Raw genomic sequence first — 20,000 nt, 5'->3', positions numbered from 1 at the left:
AGGCCCTAAATGTTAATGCGGTCGCGAATGTCTGGAGCCAAAGGACAAAGCAGTGTTTTGGGGGTGAGCAGTGTCTGCGACTTCAGAGACGGGAGACCTCTATACTTCATTTGTCATGTAGACACGCACAATACAAGCCCCTGTTGTGTGCCTCCTCTCTCTCTCTCTCTCTCTATCTCTCTCTTATTCTGCCTTTTTACTCTCGACTTCTCCCTCTCTATTGCTTATTCATGAGATTAACTGTTGGTGTAAGATCAAGTGTCCCTTAAATGGCCCTCAAGTCCCCCCGCCAACACACACACACACACACACACACACACACACACACACACACACACACACACACACACACACACACACACACACACACACACACACACACACACACAGACACACACACACACACACACACACACACACACACACACACACACACACACACACACACACACGCACAGACACACACACGCACACATCTTCATTTGTAAAGTCACTTTTCCCTAAGAACTTGTCATAAAGGTTTTGGTATTTTAATGCATCTTCTGACTTCTATCTTTCACTGTTTCTTTAAGACTTAAACACTATACTTAGTTGACCGTAGTGTGCTTGTAGATCTGCTATTTTTGCCAAATGTTTGCCTTTTATTTGGTTAATGACTAGGGCCTAGTCATTATCCACATAAAAGACGAACATTCGGATCCCCCAAAAGAAAACCAGATTTCACATTCTGGTAATTTAACATAGCTAAACAATACAAGCTGTAGCTTGCTGAAAATGTTTGTTAATAATTTCATATATAAATAGTGACGCCAGGTTGAAAGTTGTTAAGTCTGTCTGTGGGTTTTATCAATAACTTTGGATAATTATTATAATTATTATTATTTTCTCCATTTAACGGTTTTGGACATAGCAGGTTTCTGACCAACAGTGACGATATGTTGATCAGAGAGCTTATTTGCCAGAAAAGTCAACTTATTTATGTCATCTGTTTTCCTTCTCCCTTTCCACTTTGCCCTTTCTTTCCGCTGTGGTGGCGCACACATCTCCTCTACGTCTTCTTTCGGTGGTGAGAGTAGAAGAGAGTGAATCTAAACCCACGGGTAGCCCATCAGAGAAAACTCTTGTTAAAGAGAGGATACTGGAGAAAATTGACGCCTCCAAAGGTGACAAATGTTTATAGATTAGTCACCCACACCTTAACCTGTTATCCCGATTAACTAATCATAATACCATCAAATGATGTGCCTATCTGATGTTAACTTTGAAAATTAAAGCTGTATTTGTACTTAGCTGTATTCATACTTAGCTGTCTTGCACTAAAAATTGCTCATCTACAGGCTCTAAGCTTGTAGACCTGCTATTTTCGGTGCACGGCACCATGCACCATGAAGTATTTCAAGTCCTTAACTTGCAGATCCATGCATTTTCTAAATCATAACATTGGTAACTATGCATTTGAATAGACTTTATACTCATTTGAGGTGCGACACTATAGTCATGCAAACGCATTTCTAGGAACACACACTGTAGTCCATTGTCCATTAGAAAGCCAACGAAGTGTCATGACTGCTGTAACAGTTAACATGTGAAAGAGACTATCTGATGAACCCTAAAACCCCAGCTGGAGATAGGATCCCAAATACACACTTTAACCACACAACTGAGAACCACCATTTCAAACGGATGGTAAACTGCGCTAGAACGTTACTGTCTTCATGAGGTAACAATGAGTCATTTGACTAATTATGTTGATAACCATCTATGGCTGCTAGTGAATTGCAAAGAAGGTGACACTTCCAACGCTGACTTACTTAGGTCACTTATTTAGTCATTTTGTTTGGGTTGATATTAGCGATAGCATGCAAATAAACTACCACCAAATAGGCCCATTATATTTTCCTTTCTTGCATACTTTTTTAGAGTATAATTATTTATTTTAGATTATTATCTTAAGAACATTCTAGTTTAACATGGTTGATTACAATTTAAAAACTCAAAGCAGTAACAAAACTAAAACAAACACTATAATATCTGAAGACGCACAGATGGTCACAGGCAGCTTTATGTTTTTTTTCCAGGGACCTTTGTGAGCACCAAGTACAACCTCTCCGGTGGCTACATCCCTTCCTTCCAGAAGAAAGAGGTGGGATCGGTGGGACAGAGGATTCAGCTCGCCCCTCTAGGCGGCCAGCACACAAGTAAGACCACCTTCCTTCCACTTAAAGGACGACTTCACCAATTTTCCACCTATCTTCATATAATTGGTCCTCACTAATGCTCATAATAATATGGTAAAAAACTAAATCTACTCGGTCTGTGTCTCATAGGAGGGCTGTGGACTGTTCAGAAACCGGCCTACCAGTGACATCATCGTTAGGCAGGTTTTATTTATTTTTATCCGCCATCGATGATGTCACTGGTAGGCGGGTTTCTGAACTGTCCACAGCCCTCCTCTGAGACACAGACGAGAGACAAAAATGGTACCATATTATCATGAGCATTAGTGAAGATAGGTTGAAAATGGGTGAAGTCGTCCTTTAACGAGAAAGCAGCAAATGATGCTGCTCTGTGAGCTCGCTGCGCTGCACAGTTCATCTCTTCACCGTTTGTCCGTTCATGTCTGTTTGCATCTTGCTCTGTTTCCATCCTGACCTTTGCTCACTGCCACTGCATTTCTCCTCTGTCTTCACCCTTTCAGTCAATCTTTCTTCTTCTCCTGACACTAAAAAAGACAAACAGAAATCTGCCAAGCCAAAGTCTACATCCAACTCGTCTCTGAGTGAAAGTACTGAAGGTAATGTGCACGTCTCTGAGTAGGAGTATCTTTTATGTCTGTTTACCGCTCATTGCACGACCCTTTTGAACCATCGCTCCATAAAAATGGCACATTCTCAAATGAAAATGTGTATAATTATATCAAAGGGGTTGTGTAACAAAGTGTAACTCTTCTTTTCTTCACTTGTAATTTCCTTCTCCCTGTTTTGTCTCAATTATTACTCTTGTATTACCCTTAATTTTCTGTTATTGTGAAACTAACTTAACCTTGCATATAAAACATGCCACTTACGCCATTTGCATTATACCGGCGCAACTCTTGAGCCGGTATAATGGCTCGACTACTTGGCAATGGCATCACCTCTGTCGGTGTTCCAAATGGTGACGTGAAAACACTACTGATTGGTCAGAGGGAATCGTCACTAGCGTCATCATTGCATAATTGTGTCAGAACGGACTCCCCTATCTGCATGGAAGCTCCCAAACTATACGTTGTAAATGTGAAATGAATCAATATTGAGCAACTGCATGGCCTATTTCTCACCCGAAATTTTCATGTTTTTGTTGAACTGTACAGGTTAAATAGATATAGTTTCCAGACATTAGCTTTAACTTAAAACACTCTCCTCGCAGAGGGGTTTGACTCATTGAGGGGGTGCTATCTGCAGTGGAAAACGAAGTTTAGATGCTGTGGATAGATGGAAAGAGACAGCGACTTAACCACTGATTGATTCATTTACATTTTCCAGACTATGACGGGTGGAGGAGGAGGTCGGACAGGACTCAGATGAAGGGGCCCAACTACTCCGCCCTGGGGAAGAACTCTGGGAACCTTCTGACGCGAGCTCCCGCCGTACAGCCGGTCCATGGCAGGGTGGACTGGGCGTCCAAATACGGAGGCAATCGGTAGCCATGGAGAGGATACGATTCAAGTTCTAGTGGCTTGTCGAGAGGTGCCGTCTAATTGCGTACATCAGTAGAGGAAAATAAATGTCAATCTAGAACACGGAGGTCCTCCTACTATGACTTGAAGAATGTATCTGCCTCCCTAATCAGATGTCTACCCTGATACCCTCTACTAAATTACATCATCAATCATTGACAATAATCTCTTACTGGGTCAGTATCAGTAAGGTTATCTTGTACCTAGCTCATTGTTCCACAAGTATTGTATGTGTGGATGATGCCATCCTAAAGCCAGAAAAATCAACTCAAAAACTGATTTAAGTTGACAATAATTTGAAAGAAATGAGGCAACAGCAGGCCTTTTTTGTATCAACCATAATGGACTCTGGAAAAAAATATCAAAATGATTTTGACAAATACATTCTCAAGGGGGTGCATTCTATACCTTTTCTTTGGCAAGGTATGAAGTATGCTATGACATAATTATATTAAACCGAAACAAGCTGGAACCATACATGAAGAAACTGGGGAAATGCCGATGGCTACCATAACCTTGGTGACATAAATGTATCATGGCACGTCTGGTGCATGTTCCGGAAGCAAGTGACATTTTATGACTTTTTGCACATGCCGACATCTTTTTGTGATGTGAGCAAACCTAATGTATGTGGGAAATACTGTGTATAGATGTGTTCCTTTTTCTTCACATGGAGAGAAGAGGATGGTGCATCTGATGCTTTAATCACATGAACCCATGTCCCTATTCTGGGGATGAACGTTTGGTGAAAATAGCAGATCCACAAGTAGATGGACCATTTGTGGCAAAAGAGATTTGGTGAAAAAAGTGAGTGATTAAGAAACCCACTAGTTCCCTGCGGGCAACCCTCTGGTGCAGCGTGGAGGATGTAACGAGAGCCAATTCTTTTACACCGACTAGATATTCTTCATACTTAATTGTAAGCTTAGATCCGTTTAGATCCGTTTAAGTTGTTTTTTTTATTCTAGTTTTTATTGTCAGGTAGGTTCTTTTTATTGTTTAAAATGTCATCGTTTTACTACTGATAAAGCAAAAATTATATTGTTTTATTCCTCCTGCGTTAACTGACCAGTTTCACCACATGACAGACCTTCTGTATGATAGGGTTTCAAAGGGTTTCAAAAGGAATATTAACTGTCAATGTGCAAACTTCTTTGTATGTAAATGAGGCAAATAAAACCTGACCATTTTTATATAACATTTAATGTGTTCTTAGCACTTCAATTCATGGGCATTAAAATACATGACATCCACTCATTATATAAACAAGAGGATTTCATTCTCAATTGTACTTTTCAATATATAAACAAACAAAATATAAACAGTCAATATTTGAGGAGAATTCCCTCAAGCAGAGAAAACTTAAATGAGAAGAGCGATAGTGAAGAGTGATATTTTTTTACATCCTGGGTTTGTACAACTCCACTTCATTAGGACTCCTGCGGTTTCTGGAGCATTCCAACGCCAAGCTTCCCCAGCATCAGAAGACTGGAAGAAATATGAGATTATTCACACAGCCTGATATTGGGTGCAAACGTATTTTGGTGCAATATTGTGTCTTGAAAGGGAAATGAAAAAGCAGGAATGTGTCAAACTATCAAAGCCTGACATAAAACACACTGTGCTTGTATGAAGCGTTTACCTTGCTGCACACATCAGTCCAGCTGGCATGAACTTCCGGGATCCATAAAACCTCTTTCCCATGACTGCTGACAGAGCTCCTGATGTTGCTGTAAAGATGCATGCGAGACAAGTCAATGTGGACCCAGTGCACAACAAAATACAGACTAAACATTAGGGGTGTGCCGATATTATATAATGCATTAATAATGCAAAAACAGAAGTATTTATTTGCATTTGCTTCCCCCCCCCACCCATATATTTTCATAATACAAAAGTGCCCTATATCGTATCGATATCATGAGCCTAATATCGTGTATCGGGAAATTAGTGTATCGGCACACCCCTACTAAACATGATAATGGTATTAGCCCATGTTGCAATAATGTCATTACGTTTTAACACTTGTACTTTTGACATAAAGCATACATATTTGATACTATGACAGCTTCTTCTAGATGGAATGTACCTGTCATATGCCCCAAAGAAACATCCTATAGACTTGCTTTGCCATAAAAGAATACACAATATATTGTGAATAAATGAGGATGCAGGAGATTAGAAACACATATTCTTAGTTTACAGATCGACTATGTGAGAGATATACAAGTTAGTATGTTCTTAATTCACCAACCTAGGGATACCCAAATGTTCTTGGGGTCATTGGAGATCTGGTATGCTCCGAAGCCTGCCAGGCCACCAAAGACAACGCCAGCAGCCATAGAGGGGACACTACCTGAAAGAAACCCCAAAACACATGGTCAACGACAACTACTGTGGTTAAACACAGCATGACTAGATCATTGGTTCTCAAACATTTTCAAACTGTTCCTCATTTTGCTGGGGACCCCAGGAGGTCCCCAGACCTCACTTAGAACCACTGGACTAGATATACTGGAATGATCTAATGAGGGGACAGGTTTTAAATTTAAAAAAAATCATTGCACAGAGATGCAACACATGTTTTTTTCAGTACATAGAATACAGCAGTTATACAGTTGTATATTGTAGGAGTTGAGACATTTAGGTTTGACTCGGTTCCATAGATAAATATTGTGAAAATAGCAGATCTACAAGTACGCAACGCCTCACAACGCCCAAAATCACATGGGGATTCCCCGACCCACATGGTTGAGAAGCACTGCCATAAGATAACTCGCCTGCTTTGACATAACCGATCACTCCCCCGGTTGCGATCAGGGCTCCGTACCCATATCCTACCCAATCAACAGACATGTTTGATGATGACACCTGCAAACAAAACCAAAACACATACAGAGCAACGGTTGAGTAAATGAAAAGCAAATCCTTGTTCAGAACACGTCGTGGTAAGTATATCACTGAGATACTTACATTTGCAAATACACTCGTATTGTTAAGGTTATCTGGCTGCACTGTCACAGAGTTGTTGAACAGCACTAACTGAGCAATGAGGAGAGTTGGAAACATAGTGGCCTCTCCCTGACAACCGCCTCTGATCATAATAAACGCATCATGTCTCATATCTTGGAGTCTTAAGAGTGGTTTCATGAGGGGTGTCTGTCTGGTGTACGAGATAACAGTAACACACACATGCTGCTTGAATGTAGCCGCAGGCAACTCTTAAAGATCCTAGTTTTAATATCTGGAATCTAGAGTTGCAATACCAACCCTTGGTATTCTTGTTTCATTAAAAAAAAACACCGTAGACATGTTTTGAGCTACTTTCTGTCAATACATTCCGTGCAGATGAATATAAGTGTCAGAGTTTAGAAGCGCTCGTTTTGAATAACGCAATGTCCTGCTGCTTGCTGATGTAACAGGTGGTACACAGGACCATTGAGTGATTTCCTGTTTGGATGTATGTGCTGTCAAGGGTTGGTATAGGCTCTATGCACAGCAGCCAACTTGGGCCCCTTCCTTATTTCCTTCACAGGTGTTATCAACGATTCTAAAGAAGGCTCTGTTCCATTTAGTGTAGTACAGTGGTTCTCAAACGTTTTAATTTTCAAGGACCCCCATAACTCTGAGAGTGTACAAATGGGTGTGTACACTCTCAGAGTTACACATCCGTTAATTAAGGGACCATTTGGAATCCCCTCAAGGAACCATGAGGGTCCCTGAACCAAACTTTGAGACCCACTGGTGTAACAGAGTGTTTCCAGTGAGCCAACATGCACAATATCAGCACCCTGACCTCTGTGTGACCAGAATGGAACACAGACAGCCTCAATCAGCATCACCTGTGAAGGAAGTAAGATGTGGCCCAATTTCTTTACAATTTCTTTACAATATGGCTGCTGTGCATAGACGCTATTCTCCAGATCATTGGTTCTCAAAGTGGGGTCCGGGGACCCCCAGGGGTACTTGAGGGGGTTCCAGGGGGTCCCCAGCTAAATGATGGATAGGAACCAAATGGACCCTTATGGGTCTGTAACTCTGAGAGTGTACAAATGGAACCTTTGGTTCCATTTGTACACTCTCTCAGAGTTAGATTAACATACAGTAGATTTTACTATATAAATTGGGGTCCCAGGGATAGAAATGCCATTAAATGACATTGAATGTATTTATTTTTACGGCTAGAGCCGTAAAGATCTTCTCTTATGGGGGTCCCTGGCTTATTTTTTCAAATGGGGGTCCGCGGGCTAATAAGTGTCAATTTGGGGGTCCTTGACATGAAAAAGTTTGAGAACCACTGCTCCAGATATTAAAAATAGGATATAAGAGTTGCTTGCAGCTAGCTTGAGTGATAATGCTCCATGATGCCAATATAGCTAGCTGCACAAGTTCAACACCGTAGCCTAGCAGCCATCTCTCCTCTGATGGTTTCAGCATTATACACACAAGTGTTCAAATGGCACATACATCATCAGCACGGTCAATCTACGCCACCGGTTGGTTAAAAACGACCTGATTTGACACATTAAAAGTATTAGAGCACAAGCTTACGTTACGCACAACCTTGCCGCTCGTCCAGTTTGTCCTTTACTCTATTCCTTGTTCCTCGCCGAGCATGTATGACCGCTGCACAAACAAGGGTTGTGCAACATAGATATTTGTAAACGAAATGCCCGATGGGAAATGTAGGCGTTATTATGTCTTGAGTATTTCCAATTGTCAGTACTTTTCTTCTACTCCACTACATCTCAGATAAATATTGTAACGTTTTTACTCCTCTGCAATTATTTGAAAACTTTAGTTACTAGTTACTTTGTAGATTTTTTTTTATTATTATTGCTTTTGTTATTATTATTATTTATTATTATTACATTAATTATTATATTATTAGCAACAACAACAATATATAATAATGTTTATTAATAATAATATTAATAAACAATATTTGTATAGCACTTTTTAAAGCAGAGTTAGAAACTGCTTCGCACAGCATCAAAGATAAAAACAAAGGAAAAATAGTGTGAGAAACAATGGCTGTAAAATATATATATATATTTATATGTGATAAACATAGTAAAAGATCATATAATATTATGTATATCTTTGAATGTGCAAATAAAACTGCTGAATACATCTTTGAATTGTAACTTTACAACCACAAGATGGCGCCACAAGATCAGGTATTAGAGGCTTATTTCAGCCGAGCTCAGCTCATTACACTTAAGCTTGGGAGGGTGATGAAAGTTTTCATCACGAGCAGTGGTGTAAAGTAACTAAGTGATGTACTTAAGTACACTTGTTTCGAGGTATTTTTTTTACTTTTCTGGAGTATTTCAAAATTTCAGTATCTCAAAGGCAAATATTATACTTTTACTCCACTACAATGATTTCAAAACTTAAGTCACTAGTTACTTTGCAGATATAAATTATTATATTATAGAACTTACTCTAACCACTTTAGCCCTATTTTATATCTAGGTTATTTGAAAATAGCCGATCTACAAGCTTACAACAATGACACATTGTGAGCTTGTAGATCTTGCTATTTTCAAACATTTTAATACTTTTACTTTTGGTACTTAAAGTATATTTTGATGCCAATATTTTTGTACTTTTTGTAACATTTTGAACAGGCCGTTTACTTGTAACAGAGTATTTCTACATTGCAGTATTGATACTCTTACTTAAGTAAAAAAAAAAAAAGGCCTATGAATAGCGTCTATCTGGGATTTGGTAAAGTGGTCGTAAACAATTTCACCATGTGCAATTATATAGGGATATATGGACTTTAGAGCGTTCATATCATATTACAGCTCAATTGGCTTATGTCAACTCTGACCACCTGTTTTCTGTGACTGGCACCGTTTTGGCACATTTATTCATTGGAATGCACCCAGCGCACACATTCTCATTTGGTTTCAATCAGTGGTGGAAAGTAACTAAGTACATGTACTCAAGTACTGTACTTAAGTACATCGATGAGGAACTTTTACTTTACTGGAGTTTTTCCAATTTTCAGTACTTTTACTTCTAGTCCTCCACACCTCAGAGGCAAATATTGCACTTAATTACTCCACTACAATTATTTGAAAACTTTAGTTACTAGTTACTTTGTAGATTTTGATTATTATTACAAAACACTTCAACCCTATATATATTTCGGCCATTTGAAAATAGCCGATCTACAAGCTCACAATTGTAGATCTGCTATTTCCGAAATATGTATATACATTTGAAAACTTGTGAAACAGGACATTCTGCACAATGATAGGCCTACTTTCTACTTTTGGTACTTTAAGTACATTTTGATACCAATACTTTTGTACTTTTACTGAAGTCAATATTACTTGAAAAGAGTATTTCTAAAATGCAGTATTTCTACTTTTACTCAAGTAAAAAAAAAATAGTACTTCTTCCACCACTGGTTTCAATTACATGGGATCTATACCGGCTATTTATCTGGAGCTCCTTGGTTGAAGGCAGGGTGCGTTCTCCTCTACGGCAGCAGGGAGGCGCTATAAGCCAATTTATTGTTCTCGATTAGCAGATTACCTTGAAAGGACTTCTAATCTTTTATCACTTCTTTAACAGACACGCGTTTTGTGCATTTCACTAGTCTGTCTGTTCAGCCCTGGCAGGGTGTTGGGGTCTCTATACTCTTGGAATCTGGTAATCGCATGACTGCTGGAAGTCAGGCGAGAGGTTTAGTCATAGCCTAGAGAGCAGTGATTCTCTAACTTTTTCATTGTCAAGGACCCCCAAACTGTGTGTGTGTGTGTGTGTGTGTGTGTGTGTGTGTGTGTGTGTGTGTGTGTGTGTGTGTGTGTGTGTGTGTGTGTGTGTGTGAGTGTGAGTGTGTGTGTGTGTGTGTGTGTGTGTGTGTGTGTGTGTGTGTGTAAGTAAGTGTGTGTGTGTGTGTGTGTGTGTGTGTGTGTGTGTGTGTGTGTGTGTGTGTGTGTGTGTGTGTGTGTGTGTGTGTGTGTGTGTGTGTGTGTGTGTGTGTGTGTGTGTGTGTGTGTGTGTGTGTGTGTGTGTGCCTAATAATGTTTCAATAAAAACAATTAAATAGTAGATCTACGAGCTCACAAAGTGTCGCTTTAGATCTGCTATTTTCAAATAGCCGATGTTTATAGGGTTAAAGTGGTCACGGTTATTCTGATGCTATTAACCCCCTTGGACCCCTGGGGGTCCCCGGACCACACTTTGAGAACGGCCTAGAGGTGGTAGAATGATTGTGCTTTGGGCTATTTAATATCGACGTGAACGTGTAGTTTCCATGACGATTTTCGAACTTGTTCTTCTAACTGGAGGATTGCGTCGCCATCAATCAATATTTACTCTGAGACAATAATAACCCAAGGTATATAGCAGAGTTTAGAATAATGCTTTGCGATGCAAATTACGCACGAAGCTATGCGCGACTATCTATGTGAGGATGTTCAAGTTGGTTGGCCCTCGTTTCGATAGAGTTGCGCCTATATCAATTAAGTCCAATTAAGGCTAATTGTTTGTAATATATGTAAATCATAGGTTATAGGCCATATACCTGGATGGAGCAAAGTTATGACTACTAATAGCCTATTAATAGCCTACTACTGCTGCTTATAATAAATAATAAAATAAAAATATAAAAAAATATTTAATATAATAATATAGGCTGATAATTTAATAATAATAATAAACGGGTTCATTCATGTGATCTAGTCCTTCACAGGTGTACCTGTATATGGACTCATTGTTGACATCTATATCATCTATTTAAACAGTGCTTGGTTTTATGAAGCTCTAGCTGAAATTGTGCCAGAGGCCCCTTGGTGTATGGAATTAGTGGTTGAAACCCAGCCCTATAGACAAACAGGTTAGATATTCAAATGGGACCCCATTTCTAGATTGACTCTGTTCCACAGATAAATATTGGGAAAATAGCAGATCTACAAGCTCACAACACCTCACAACGCGAGGCATTGTGAGCTTGTAGATCTGCTATTTTCAAAATATTTGCCTCTTTCTTATGATATTTGTTTGTTTGTTTGTTTATTACTTTTGATGCATACATTGTCTTTTTTTCCTGTTTTCTTTTTTGGGTCACTTCACACTGTCATCTGGGGACCCCCCAAAAAAAATCATGTGGGGACCCCGACCCACAGGTTGAGAACCACTGCCTTAACACACTCTCAGAACAGAGAAGAGCTCCCATAGCAGCTCTTCTGAATGTGTAACTTGGTTCATAACCTGGTTCATATGCCTCAAACAATATTTCTGATTGCTCCCATGCTTTCCCCTTCTTGTCCAGCCCAGGTCTATACTATAGCTGCAGGTATTGTGTATGTATGTGCAGTCCAGATCGATTGCGTGGTCGCCTTTGAAGTCAAACATCAAATGTTTTGTTTTGAATAATCAATTGGAAAAAAATATGATCTATGATGAGAACCCATTTGGAAAATTGCCGAGATGCAAAAAATTAGAACAGAAACAACAACAGAAAGTAAAAGTGTCTTATTAAAAGTATTTATTACAACTGTTTGATGCACTCCACTGTCTATCTCCATCTGTTTGCCCCCAAAAAAACGCACCAATAAAATCATCTCTATTTATGCACAATCAATTTGCTTGTGCTCTGTCAGAAACTTTCAAGAAAAAGAGGGTGTTTGGGCTAATAGATGTGACCATTATCACCTACATGCGTGCGTGTGTGTGCGCGCGCGCTCGCGCGCGCGTGTGTGTGTGTGTGTGTGTGTGTGTGTGTGTGTGTGTGGGTGTGTGTGTGTGTGTGTGTGTGAGAGAGCGCGCGCGTGCGTGCGTAGGCTCCCTCTCTCTCAGCTCATTCACTCGTGGCCCGAGGGGTCTACATAAGTATGTATTAGAAATAAACAGAGGATAAATAAATAATGACCCTCCCAATACAGCAGGGCTATAGCCTTTTGTGTAAAAGTAATGATGCTGGCAGTTAACCTTCAAGTTTTTTAACTTGACACAGTTTCATAATACAGTGTGAATTCTAAAAAAGATTCACTGAGATATATAAAACAATAAAGAGTGGGGGGAGTGGGGGTAAAGGTTAATTGGCTTATGACTAACATATTTGTTATCATTTTAGATTGTATTGGTTCTACAAAGTGGGGTTTTATACTTTGGATATCCAAAAATAGCAGATATACAAGCTCATAAGTGCCACGAGCTTGTAGATCTGCTATGTTTTTTTGAAAAATCGTGCAAATCTTTGAATATATATATTTTGTTACTTGAGGCCAAAATAGCCTGTTTTCAACAGCGGGTGGTGCCCTTTGCTCCTTAATTCTTTGGTAGTTCACGTCATATTTTAGGTATATTTGTTACAATAAACGCCCCGCCAGTAGGTATCTTATGACATACCAAAACGATACCGCATATGCAAAAGACTTAAGCCTAATTTATGCTACCTTGCACATGCCGAAAATAGCCGATCTACAAGCTCAGGGGCATGGCATCAGTTGTGAGCTTGTAGATCTTCAATTTTTGGCGCACGGGACACATTTGCAATTAATGAATGAATTGGGCTTAAAGCCTAATTCATAATTAGTTGCATGCTGGTGCAGCAGTAAATAGCAGATCTACAAGCTCACCACCTGTCACATTTGTGACACATGGTGTGCTTGTAGATCTGCTATTAACTGAGCACGACACCACCAGCAGCACGCAACTAACTATAAATGAGGCTTATACTGCAGAAAGAACATTTCACTTTTCCCATGCAGGTAAAGTTTCTCCTTTCCCTGACAAATATTTTTTTCTAGACCAATCTAGGGACCCCCCCACAAAAAAAAACATACCCACCTGGGGGTCCCGACCCACAGGTTGAGAACCACTGCCCTAGTAGTACAAACACACACGGCCCAGCGCGCATGCGTCTCCAGGTGCCCCACGGCGCTTTTTATGGCCAGGTGAGCTGATCCCAGTTGCAGGTAAAAAAAAAAAAGAAGGAAAAAGTTAAAGATCGACTCTGTGACCGATCCCAGCCTCTCCAATGAGATCATAAGCCACGATCATCACAAAAACAACCAAGGCAGCAGAAGAGACACACTATGTCACTTATGGGAAAAATGGGAATGGAATGGCATCAGGTATGTGCACGGTGTTTATTTTGAGACAAAGAAATGCTGTTGAAATGGTTGTCAGTGCTGCCTGTCATCATAAAGCCGTCGGGAGTTTCTCTAAAAAAAAATGCGTTACGACTCCACAGAACAGACCACTGAGGTCGGAATTTTCAACTTCCAGATCTAGTCTGTACACCACACTCAGTGGGTTTCCTTAAGCATGAGGACAAATAACGAAGTTATCGCTATACATATGTTATTAGTGTGAAAGCCCTTGTCTTTGACAGATCACTCTATAGCTACTGGCCCACTCTGCATAGCAGCATACCTCTTGTTTTGCTCTAAAAAAAAACATATATATAATATATGTACTGTTATAATACTGTATTAATAAGTCCCAACCTATGTGGTTGGGACTTATTATTACAGTATTATAACAGAAATATATATATATATGTTCTGTTATAATACTGTAATGATAAGACGGTATAATAACAGAGTCTATGGTTGCAGGCGCGGAGAAAATCCACTCCATATAGAAATGGATTATTGAATAACTCAAGCCTGTGAACATAATAGATCACTAAAGGTATAGTCGTTTTGATCAGCATATGCTTTGACAAAAATGTGCTCATTCGCAACATGTCTGCAGTGTCAGATCCAAAAGTTAAACGCGTATAACTTAATTGTCTTTCGTGATTCAAGCGCTAATGTCCATGACGTTTCAACACATTTATACACATGGTTATGCAGCGAAAGTAAGAGCAACACCGTTGGCTCTCTGTATGTTTAAAAATGTATAGTCCACTGTCTGTGGGATGATTGAAAATATGGGCTGTGTCGGGCTTTAAATCTTTTTAGCATCCTTTTGCATTGAACTGTACTTTCAGTGCTTTTTATTGCAAACTGTCCATAAAGTATTAAATCAATCAACAACAAAAAAAAAACATGAGCCTTGCCCCAAAACAAGTATTTAAGTTTCACCCGAAAGCGAACGTCTTCATTCAAAACCAACTCAAAGGGGCGAATCTCACATAAAGTCTTATGGTAACTGCCAGTTTAACTGGCCCTCTTCTCATTAATAACAACTGGGTTGTAAAAAAAAAAAGGTACCCCACCAGAAATGCTAATCCAGGTTTAAAGACGAGAGGCCAACGCCTTGAAAAAGTTGGCGACCTGTCTGATGACCCCCCAACCTGCTTGGGGTCTCAGCCTCGACTGACTGACTGGTCCATGTCAGCTCACTCATTCAAATGAAACAAGCCTCATGTTGTTGTGTTAATTATTTACAATCCCCCCCAAAAAACTCTGGTATCTATAGTCAATGGACCTGTATTGCCACTCCACCTTTTTAGCATAACACTGGAAGAAAAGCTCCCGAAGGTCTCCAATCTCAATGGTATTAAAATAACAGTTTAAGAAATCATGCTGGGTAAAAGTGTGTGATGGCACGGAGACCGGGTTATTAGCATACATGGCGAGGCAAGGCACAGTCTCTGTAGAACAAGTTCTGAAAGAGAGAGAGGGGAGAAAAACCCGATCAGAGAGAACTTTTAAAAATGTGCATTATTTTTTTATTTACATGCAAGTGCACGAACAAGTTATTTAAAATCAGTGCTGATTAAAATCACAAACACATTGCATGTAGTCTTCATTATATAATTATCATCATTAATTGTTTAGCGTTCTCCATCATTAAATTATCAATTTAGCTTTTATATAGGCTGAGTAAATGACTATAGTTTTTTTTTCTCTATGTGGGTACATAAGATGTGTGTGTGTGTATATATATTCTATATATACTGTATCCATTGAAAATAGCCGATCTACAAGCTCGCACCACGTCACGATGCAACACATTGTGAGCTTGTAGATCTGCTATTTTCTAATAATCTTATATATATATATATATATATATATATATATATATATATATATATATATATATATATATATATATATATATATATATATATATATATAGTTACATAGTTAGTTGCATGCATGTCACTAGTCACATAGACATAGATATCATCACCACCCTGACACTGTGTGAACAATAGAAACAGTGAAACATGTGTAGTGTTTTACCTGTGTGCTGTCCATTGGTGTTGTGTGAGAGGCAGATGGGGGGAATCAAACGGCTGTTGATATGCTAATGAGGCCCTGTGCCGGTGTTATTACTGTGGAGCAGCCAGTACAGCCTTTCACTTCCACCATTAGAGGGAGACCTCTGCGCGTCTGAGACAGACACACACCCACAGCTTCAATAAAAAAAAATACTTTTTCTGAGCGGGGAGAGACACAATTCACACAGAGTGAACGATACTCAATATCCACCTCAACAACCCATGAAAATGCTTTGGAAATTAACTGATAACATTAAATATGAAGAGTGTGAGGTAAGGGTTATTCTAATTTAATTTTGTTTTGTTGTTGTTTTTTGCAGGACACATTAATTTTTTTTAGGGATATTTTATATGGGCTATTTTTGGCTATCCAAGATCTGTCATTGCTTTGACAGTTTGTTTAGTGAACACATTTAATTAAATTTGAGGATGAATAGATGCATGCCTGTTCTTTCATATGGGCTATTTTAATGTGGTTATGTGTAATATATAGCCTCGGCTATGTATAACATATAAATGTGTTATTATATATTTTATGCAGAATCAAAATATTTTATTTCCACTAATAAGGCTACACGTAGTAATAGTAATAATAATTGTTGATACTATACATTTTAAATTAATATATTAGTTGTATGAATTAAATCAGTTCAATTATTTTCCAAAAAATGGTTGGCTATTTTTTCCTTTTTAAGTTGAGGAGGAAATAATTTTATGTAAATAACATTTAGCCTATACGAAATAACAGTGAGCATGTTTTAGATTAAATATACTAAAATATAAGAGTAGCTTATCTGACAGATCTAATTCTTGTTTTGGTTTTATTTAACGTTTTTAAAAGCGTGGCTATTTTTCATTCTTTTTATTTTATTGTATAATATCTATGCAATTTGAGCTGTTCAATTTAACAGTGTTATAGGCCTACAGTAGGCTATGCGTGTGTAGTGCTTGTTGTTATGGCATACAAAGTTTGGCACACAGCTACAGCAATAGAAGAATATGGTCTATGAAAACGACTAGGCTACGGCTATTTGAAAATAGCCGATCTACAAGCTCACAACGCCTTGCGATGCGAGGAGGCGTTGTGAACTTGTAGATCTGCTATTTAAAAAATAAAAGAAGCTTAATCTTGGGAGGGAAAAAATAGGTAATTTTGGAACATTTAAAAAATATTTTAACAACAAAAATCTTGTTTTGGGGGGTCATTGCATGGCAAAATGAATGATCAAAGTGAAAGAGGAAATGTAAGAGCAGACAGTAATAATATCAGGGACTTTGTTTAGGAGTGGCGAAGCCAGTCCGACGTGTTTTTTCGCCCGAGAGAGAGAGGCTGGGCACGGCACGGCAAGGCACGTTAAGGCACGGCAGGACCAGGGAAACAAATCTGCGTGATTATGTTATAACGCTATAATAGCGTAGAAGCAGATCATTATTCGCCATCCAAACCCGTTTTGTTTCATAATGTGAAGTCCCCTTTTTTTATGGAAGATTGTTGTTTAAAAAAAACGATCGGGTGTAAATAAATAGCTACGGTGAAAAATGGGAGCGGAGGATTTCTCTTGAGCGCAGCAGATCCAGGGATCTATTATTTTTCTCCTAATTTTTGCTTTAAAAAAAAGAAAAATCCAGTGAAAGTTCGCTTAGTTTTTTTTTAAAAAGTCGAGCAAACTGTGGATTAATTTTTCGGATAGAGAGAGAGAGAGATAGAGAGACGTTAAAGGCCATGGCGGAGGAAGGCGATCAGCCGTTGGAATCTGGTGTGAAAAACAAAGGGACAGTGCGAGCAGACAGCAGTCAAAATGTGCCCGTTGAGATGGCGATGCCCTTAAATGCTGGATTTTCACACAATTCGGAGCAATCGGAGGTGCACATTGTTTCTTCCTTCCATATAGCTCCTTCTTCTCTCTCCCCTCTCTCTCTCCCCCTCTCTCTCTCTATCTCTCTCGATCGTCGAAGGGGGGCTTCATTCTAGTCTTTCTTTCACTTTTCACCTTTTAAAATGTTCCCCCCTCGCTCTGATTCGTCAGACGCGAGAGAATGTCCCTCTTTTTTTTGTCTCCACTACAACCCCTCCTCACTCACTCACTTTGCTCACTCCCTCTTTCTCTCTCTCTCTCCCCTGTCCCTCTCTCTCTCTCTCTCCATCGCTGATTAGATATAGGCTACTGATTCTCCTTTCAATGGACGTCATTTAGTGCACACTCTGCCTCTGAGTTGCTTCCTCGCTTCACGCTCGATTTCCGACCATTCTTTCCCTTATTAAGTATTCGTGTAATATTTATAGTCATGAATATCTTCTATTAGGGAGTCCGAAGGAACTGAAGAAGCTGCTTTTGGCTAAGATGAGCTCAAGCGAAGGGACGACAGCATTGTGATATACTAGAAACCCAAGGAGAACCGATCGGGGAAAAAAAGGGATACCGACAAAACTTTCAACCCCAACAACCTGCAAAGCCGAGCATATCTGCATTTTTTTTTTTAGTTTCAAATGAGTGGGAATAAAACCAAATTCTGATGGATTATCGTTCGGCCGTGGCGCATATCTGACCGTTGGGCATCGTGATCTTGCAGTAGAGAGAGAGTCATTTGCTGGGTCTTTTTTTTTTTTTTCTATTCCCGTTGTTTTTCCCACATCGTTTTTTCTGAGCTGTAATTCTACAAAGAATCGCTCGAACAATCTATTCATGATGTTAGTGCACAGTTTTTCCGCGATGGTAAGTTGCCGGGCTTGTTACGTGTGTTCAACTGCTATTAGACTTTGCTCCTATAATGCATTTTTCGATTTGGGTTATATAGGCTAGTGTTTTTATTTATTTATTTTGAACTGAAAACTATTTTTTGCACGCCATAAGCCTTACCTGGAAATGTGACGAAGAAATTCATTATTCAGTCTTTCCTCGGGGCTTTTGCTTGGAATTTCGATGCACCCCTTTCATTGTTGACTTTGAACATTTTTAACATAATGTTTCGGCATTTCAAAGAACTTCGGGGGCATGTGGTCAGTGTTTGGACGGGGTTTGCTCCTCCGTATACACACCCCGACAATGCTGTCATTATTGTTTGTAATCCGTTTGAGTGATAAATGTTTTAATTCGATATAGTCGGGAGAGTGTCCATACTTGATCTAATTCCGCCGTCAGCGACTTGGCCCACACACATTAGGGATCGCGTATAGCTTACAGCAGAGTTAGCCTGGGATCAAGACTATTTACAGATGTATTTTTTTTTTATCGAGTCTGACTTTTACCTTCGTACGATACGAAGAATATCGTACGAAAGTAAAAGTCAGAATCGATAAAATACATCTATGGTAGTCTTGATCCAAGGCTACAGCGGAGTATTCAGCGCCGAAAACGCATTCTTTCGCGCAGCTATAGCCTACGTTTCTTCAAAAATCACTTTTCCTGTCTAAAAAAAGTATTCTCCTACATTCTCTCCGTTTTCTACCATCCCTATAGGACCGTCATGACGGTACCAGCAACGGCACAGCCAGGCTACCTCAGCTGGGCGGCGTGGGCCAGAGCCCGTACACGAGCGCCCCGCCGCTCTCCCACACCCCGAACTCGGACTTCCAGCCGCCGTACTTCCCGCCGCCCTACCAGCCCATCTACCCGCAGTCGCAGGACCCGTACTCGCACGTCAACGACCCGTACTCCCTCAACTCCCTGCACGCCCAGCCGCAGCAGCACCCGGGCTGGCCCGGCCAGCGGCAGAGCCAGGAGTCCAGCCTCCTCCACCAGCACCGCGGCCTGCCCCATCAGCTGTGTCGGGAGTACCGCAGGGAGGTGCTCCTGCCCTCCGGCCACGGACTAGATTCGGGACTGTCGGACTCTATCCCCATCCATGGAATACCTCACTCTTTAGAAGACGTTCAGGTATATTTTCATCTCCATTGCCCCACAGCTTTGTTTGTGTAGTGGAATTTTTGCTGTTTAAATGTGGGATTTCGATTTATTTGTGGTGGCTTGGGAAAAAGAAGAAATAAACAAATATATTGCCTATAGCCAAGTCCCCTTAGGACCTAAATAATGAGATAAGTTATTATTATTAATATTAATAGTAGCCTATATTATTATTATT

At 39.8% G+C, this 20,000-nt stretch overlaps 3 protein-coding genes across 6 annotated transcripts in view; 2 read left to right on the top strand and 1 right to left on the bottom strand.

Moving 5' to 3' along the window:
* mak (male germ cell-associated kinase) overlaps positions 1-3,970 on the top strand; it is a 21,014-nt gene extending 17,044 nt beyond the window's left edge. The window contains exons 12-15 of the mRNA XM_080417261.1: positions 1,077-1,163; positions 2,079-2,198; positions 2,699-2,794; positions 3,525-3,970. Coding sequence (XP_080273387.1) covers positions 1,077-1,163; positions 2,079-2,198; positions 2,699-2,794; positions 3,525-3,685 — 464 coding nt within the window. The 3' untranslated portion in view covers positions 3,686-3,970. The remainder of the gene's footprint in view (positions 1-1,076; positions 1,164-2,078; positions 2,199-2,698; positions 2,795-3,524) is intronic.
* A 933-nt stretch (positions 3,971-4,903) lies between these two features.
* On the bottom strand, positions 4,904-8,356 carry tmem14ca (transmembrane protein 14Ca). Of its 4 annotated transcripts, none has more exons than XM_080417810.1 (5): positions 8,275-8,356; positions 6,495-6,589; positions 5,973-6,070; positions 5,361-5,448; positions 4,904-5,206 (listed from the first exon to the last, which is right to left on the bottom strand). In XM_080417810.1, exons 2-5 carry the CDS (start codon positions 6,572-6,574, stop codon positions 5,149-5,151), a joined length of 324 nt encoding a protein of 107 aa, XP_080273936.1. In that variant the 5' UTR covers positions 6,575-6,589; positions 8,275-8,356; the 3' UTR covers positions 4,904-5,148. The 4 variants fall into 4 exon arrangements, with proteins under 4 accessions (XP_080273936.1, XP_080273937.1, XP_080273938.1 ...); XM_080417811.1 differs by having other exon boundaries at positions 8,279-8,355; XM_080417812.1 differs by having other exon boundaries at positions 8,282-8,348.
* A 7,786-nt stretch (positions 8,357-16,142) lies between these two features.
* The window catches only part of tfap2a (transcription factor AP-2 alpha), a gene marked incomplete at its 5' end in the record, with an annotated part of 17,065 nt that continues 13,207 nt past the window's right edge, over positions 16,143-20,000 (top strand). Inside the window, 3 exon segments of the mRNA XM_080417580.1 lie at positions 16,143-16,193; positions 18,608-18,634; positions 19,379-19,795. Coding sequence (XP_080273706.1) covers positions 16,143-16,193; positions 18,608-18,634; positions 19,379-19,795 — 495 coding nt within the window.

Source organism: Gymnoscopelus braueri (genome assembly GCF_963280865.1).
Source record: "Gymnoscopelus braueri genome assembly, chromosome: 21".
Taxonomy (NCBI): Eukaryota; Metazoa; Chordata; class Actinopteri; order Myctophiformes; family Myctophidae; genus Gymnoscopelus; species Gymnoscopelus braueri.
This window is presented reverse-complemented; position numbering and strand designations above follow the sequence as displayed.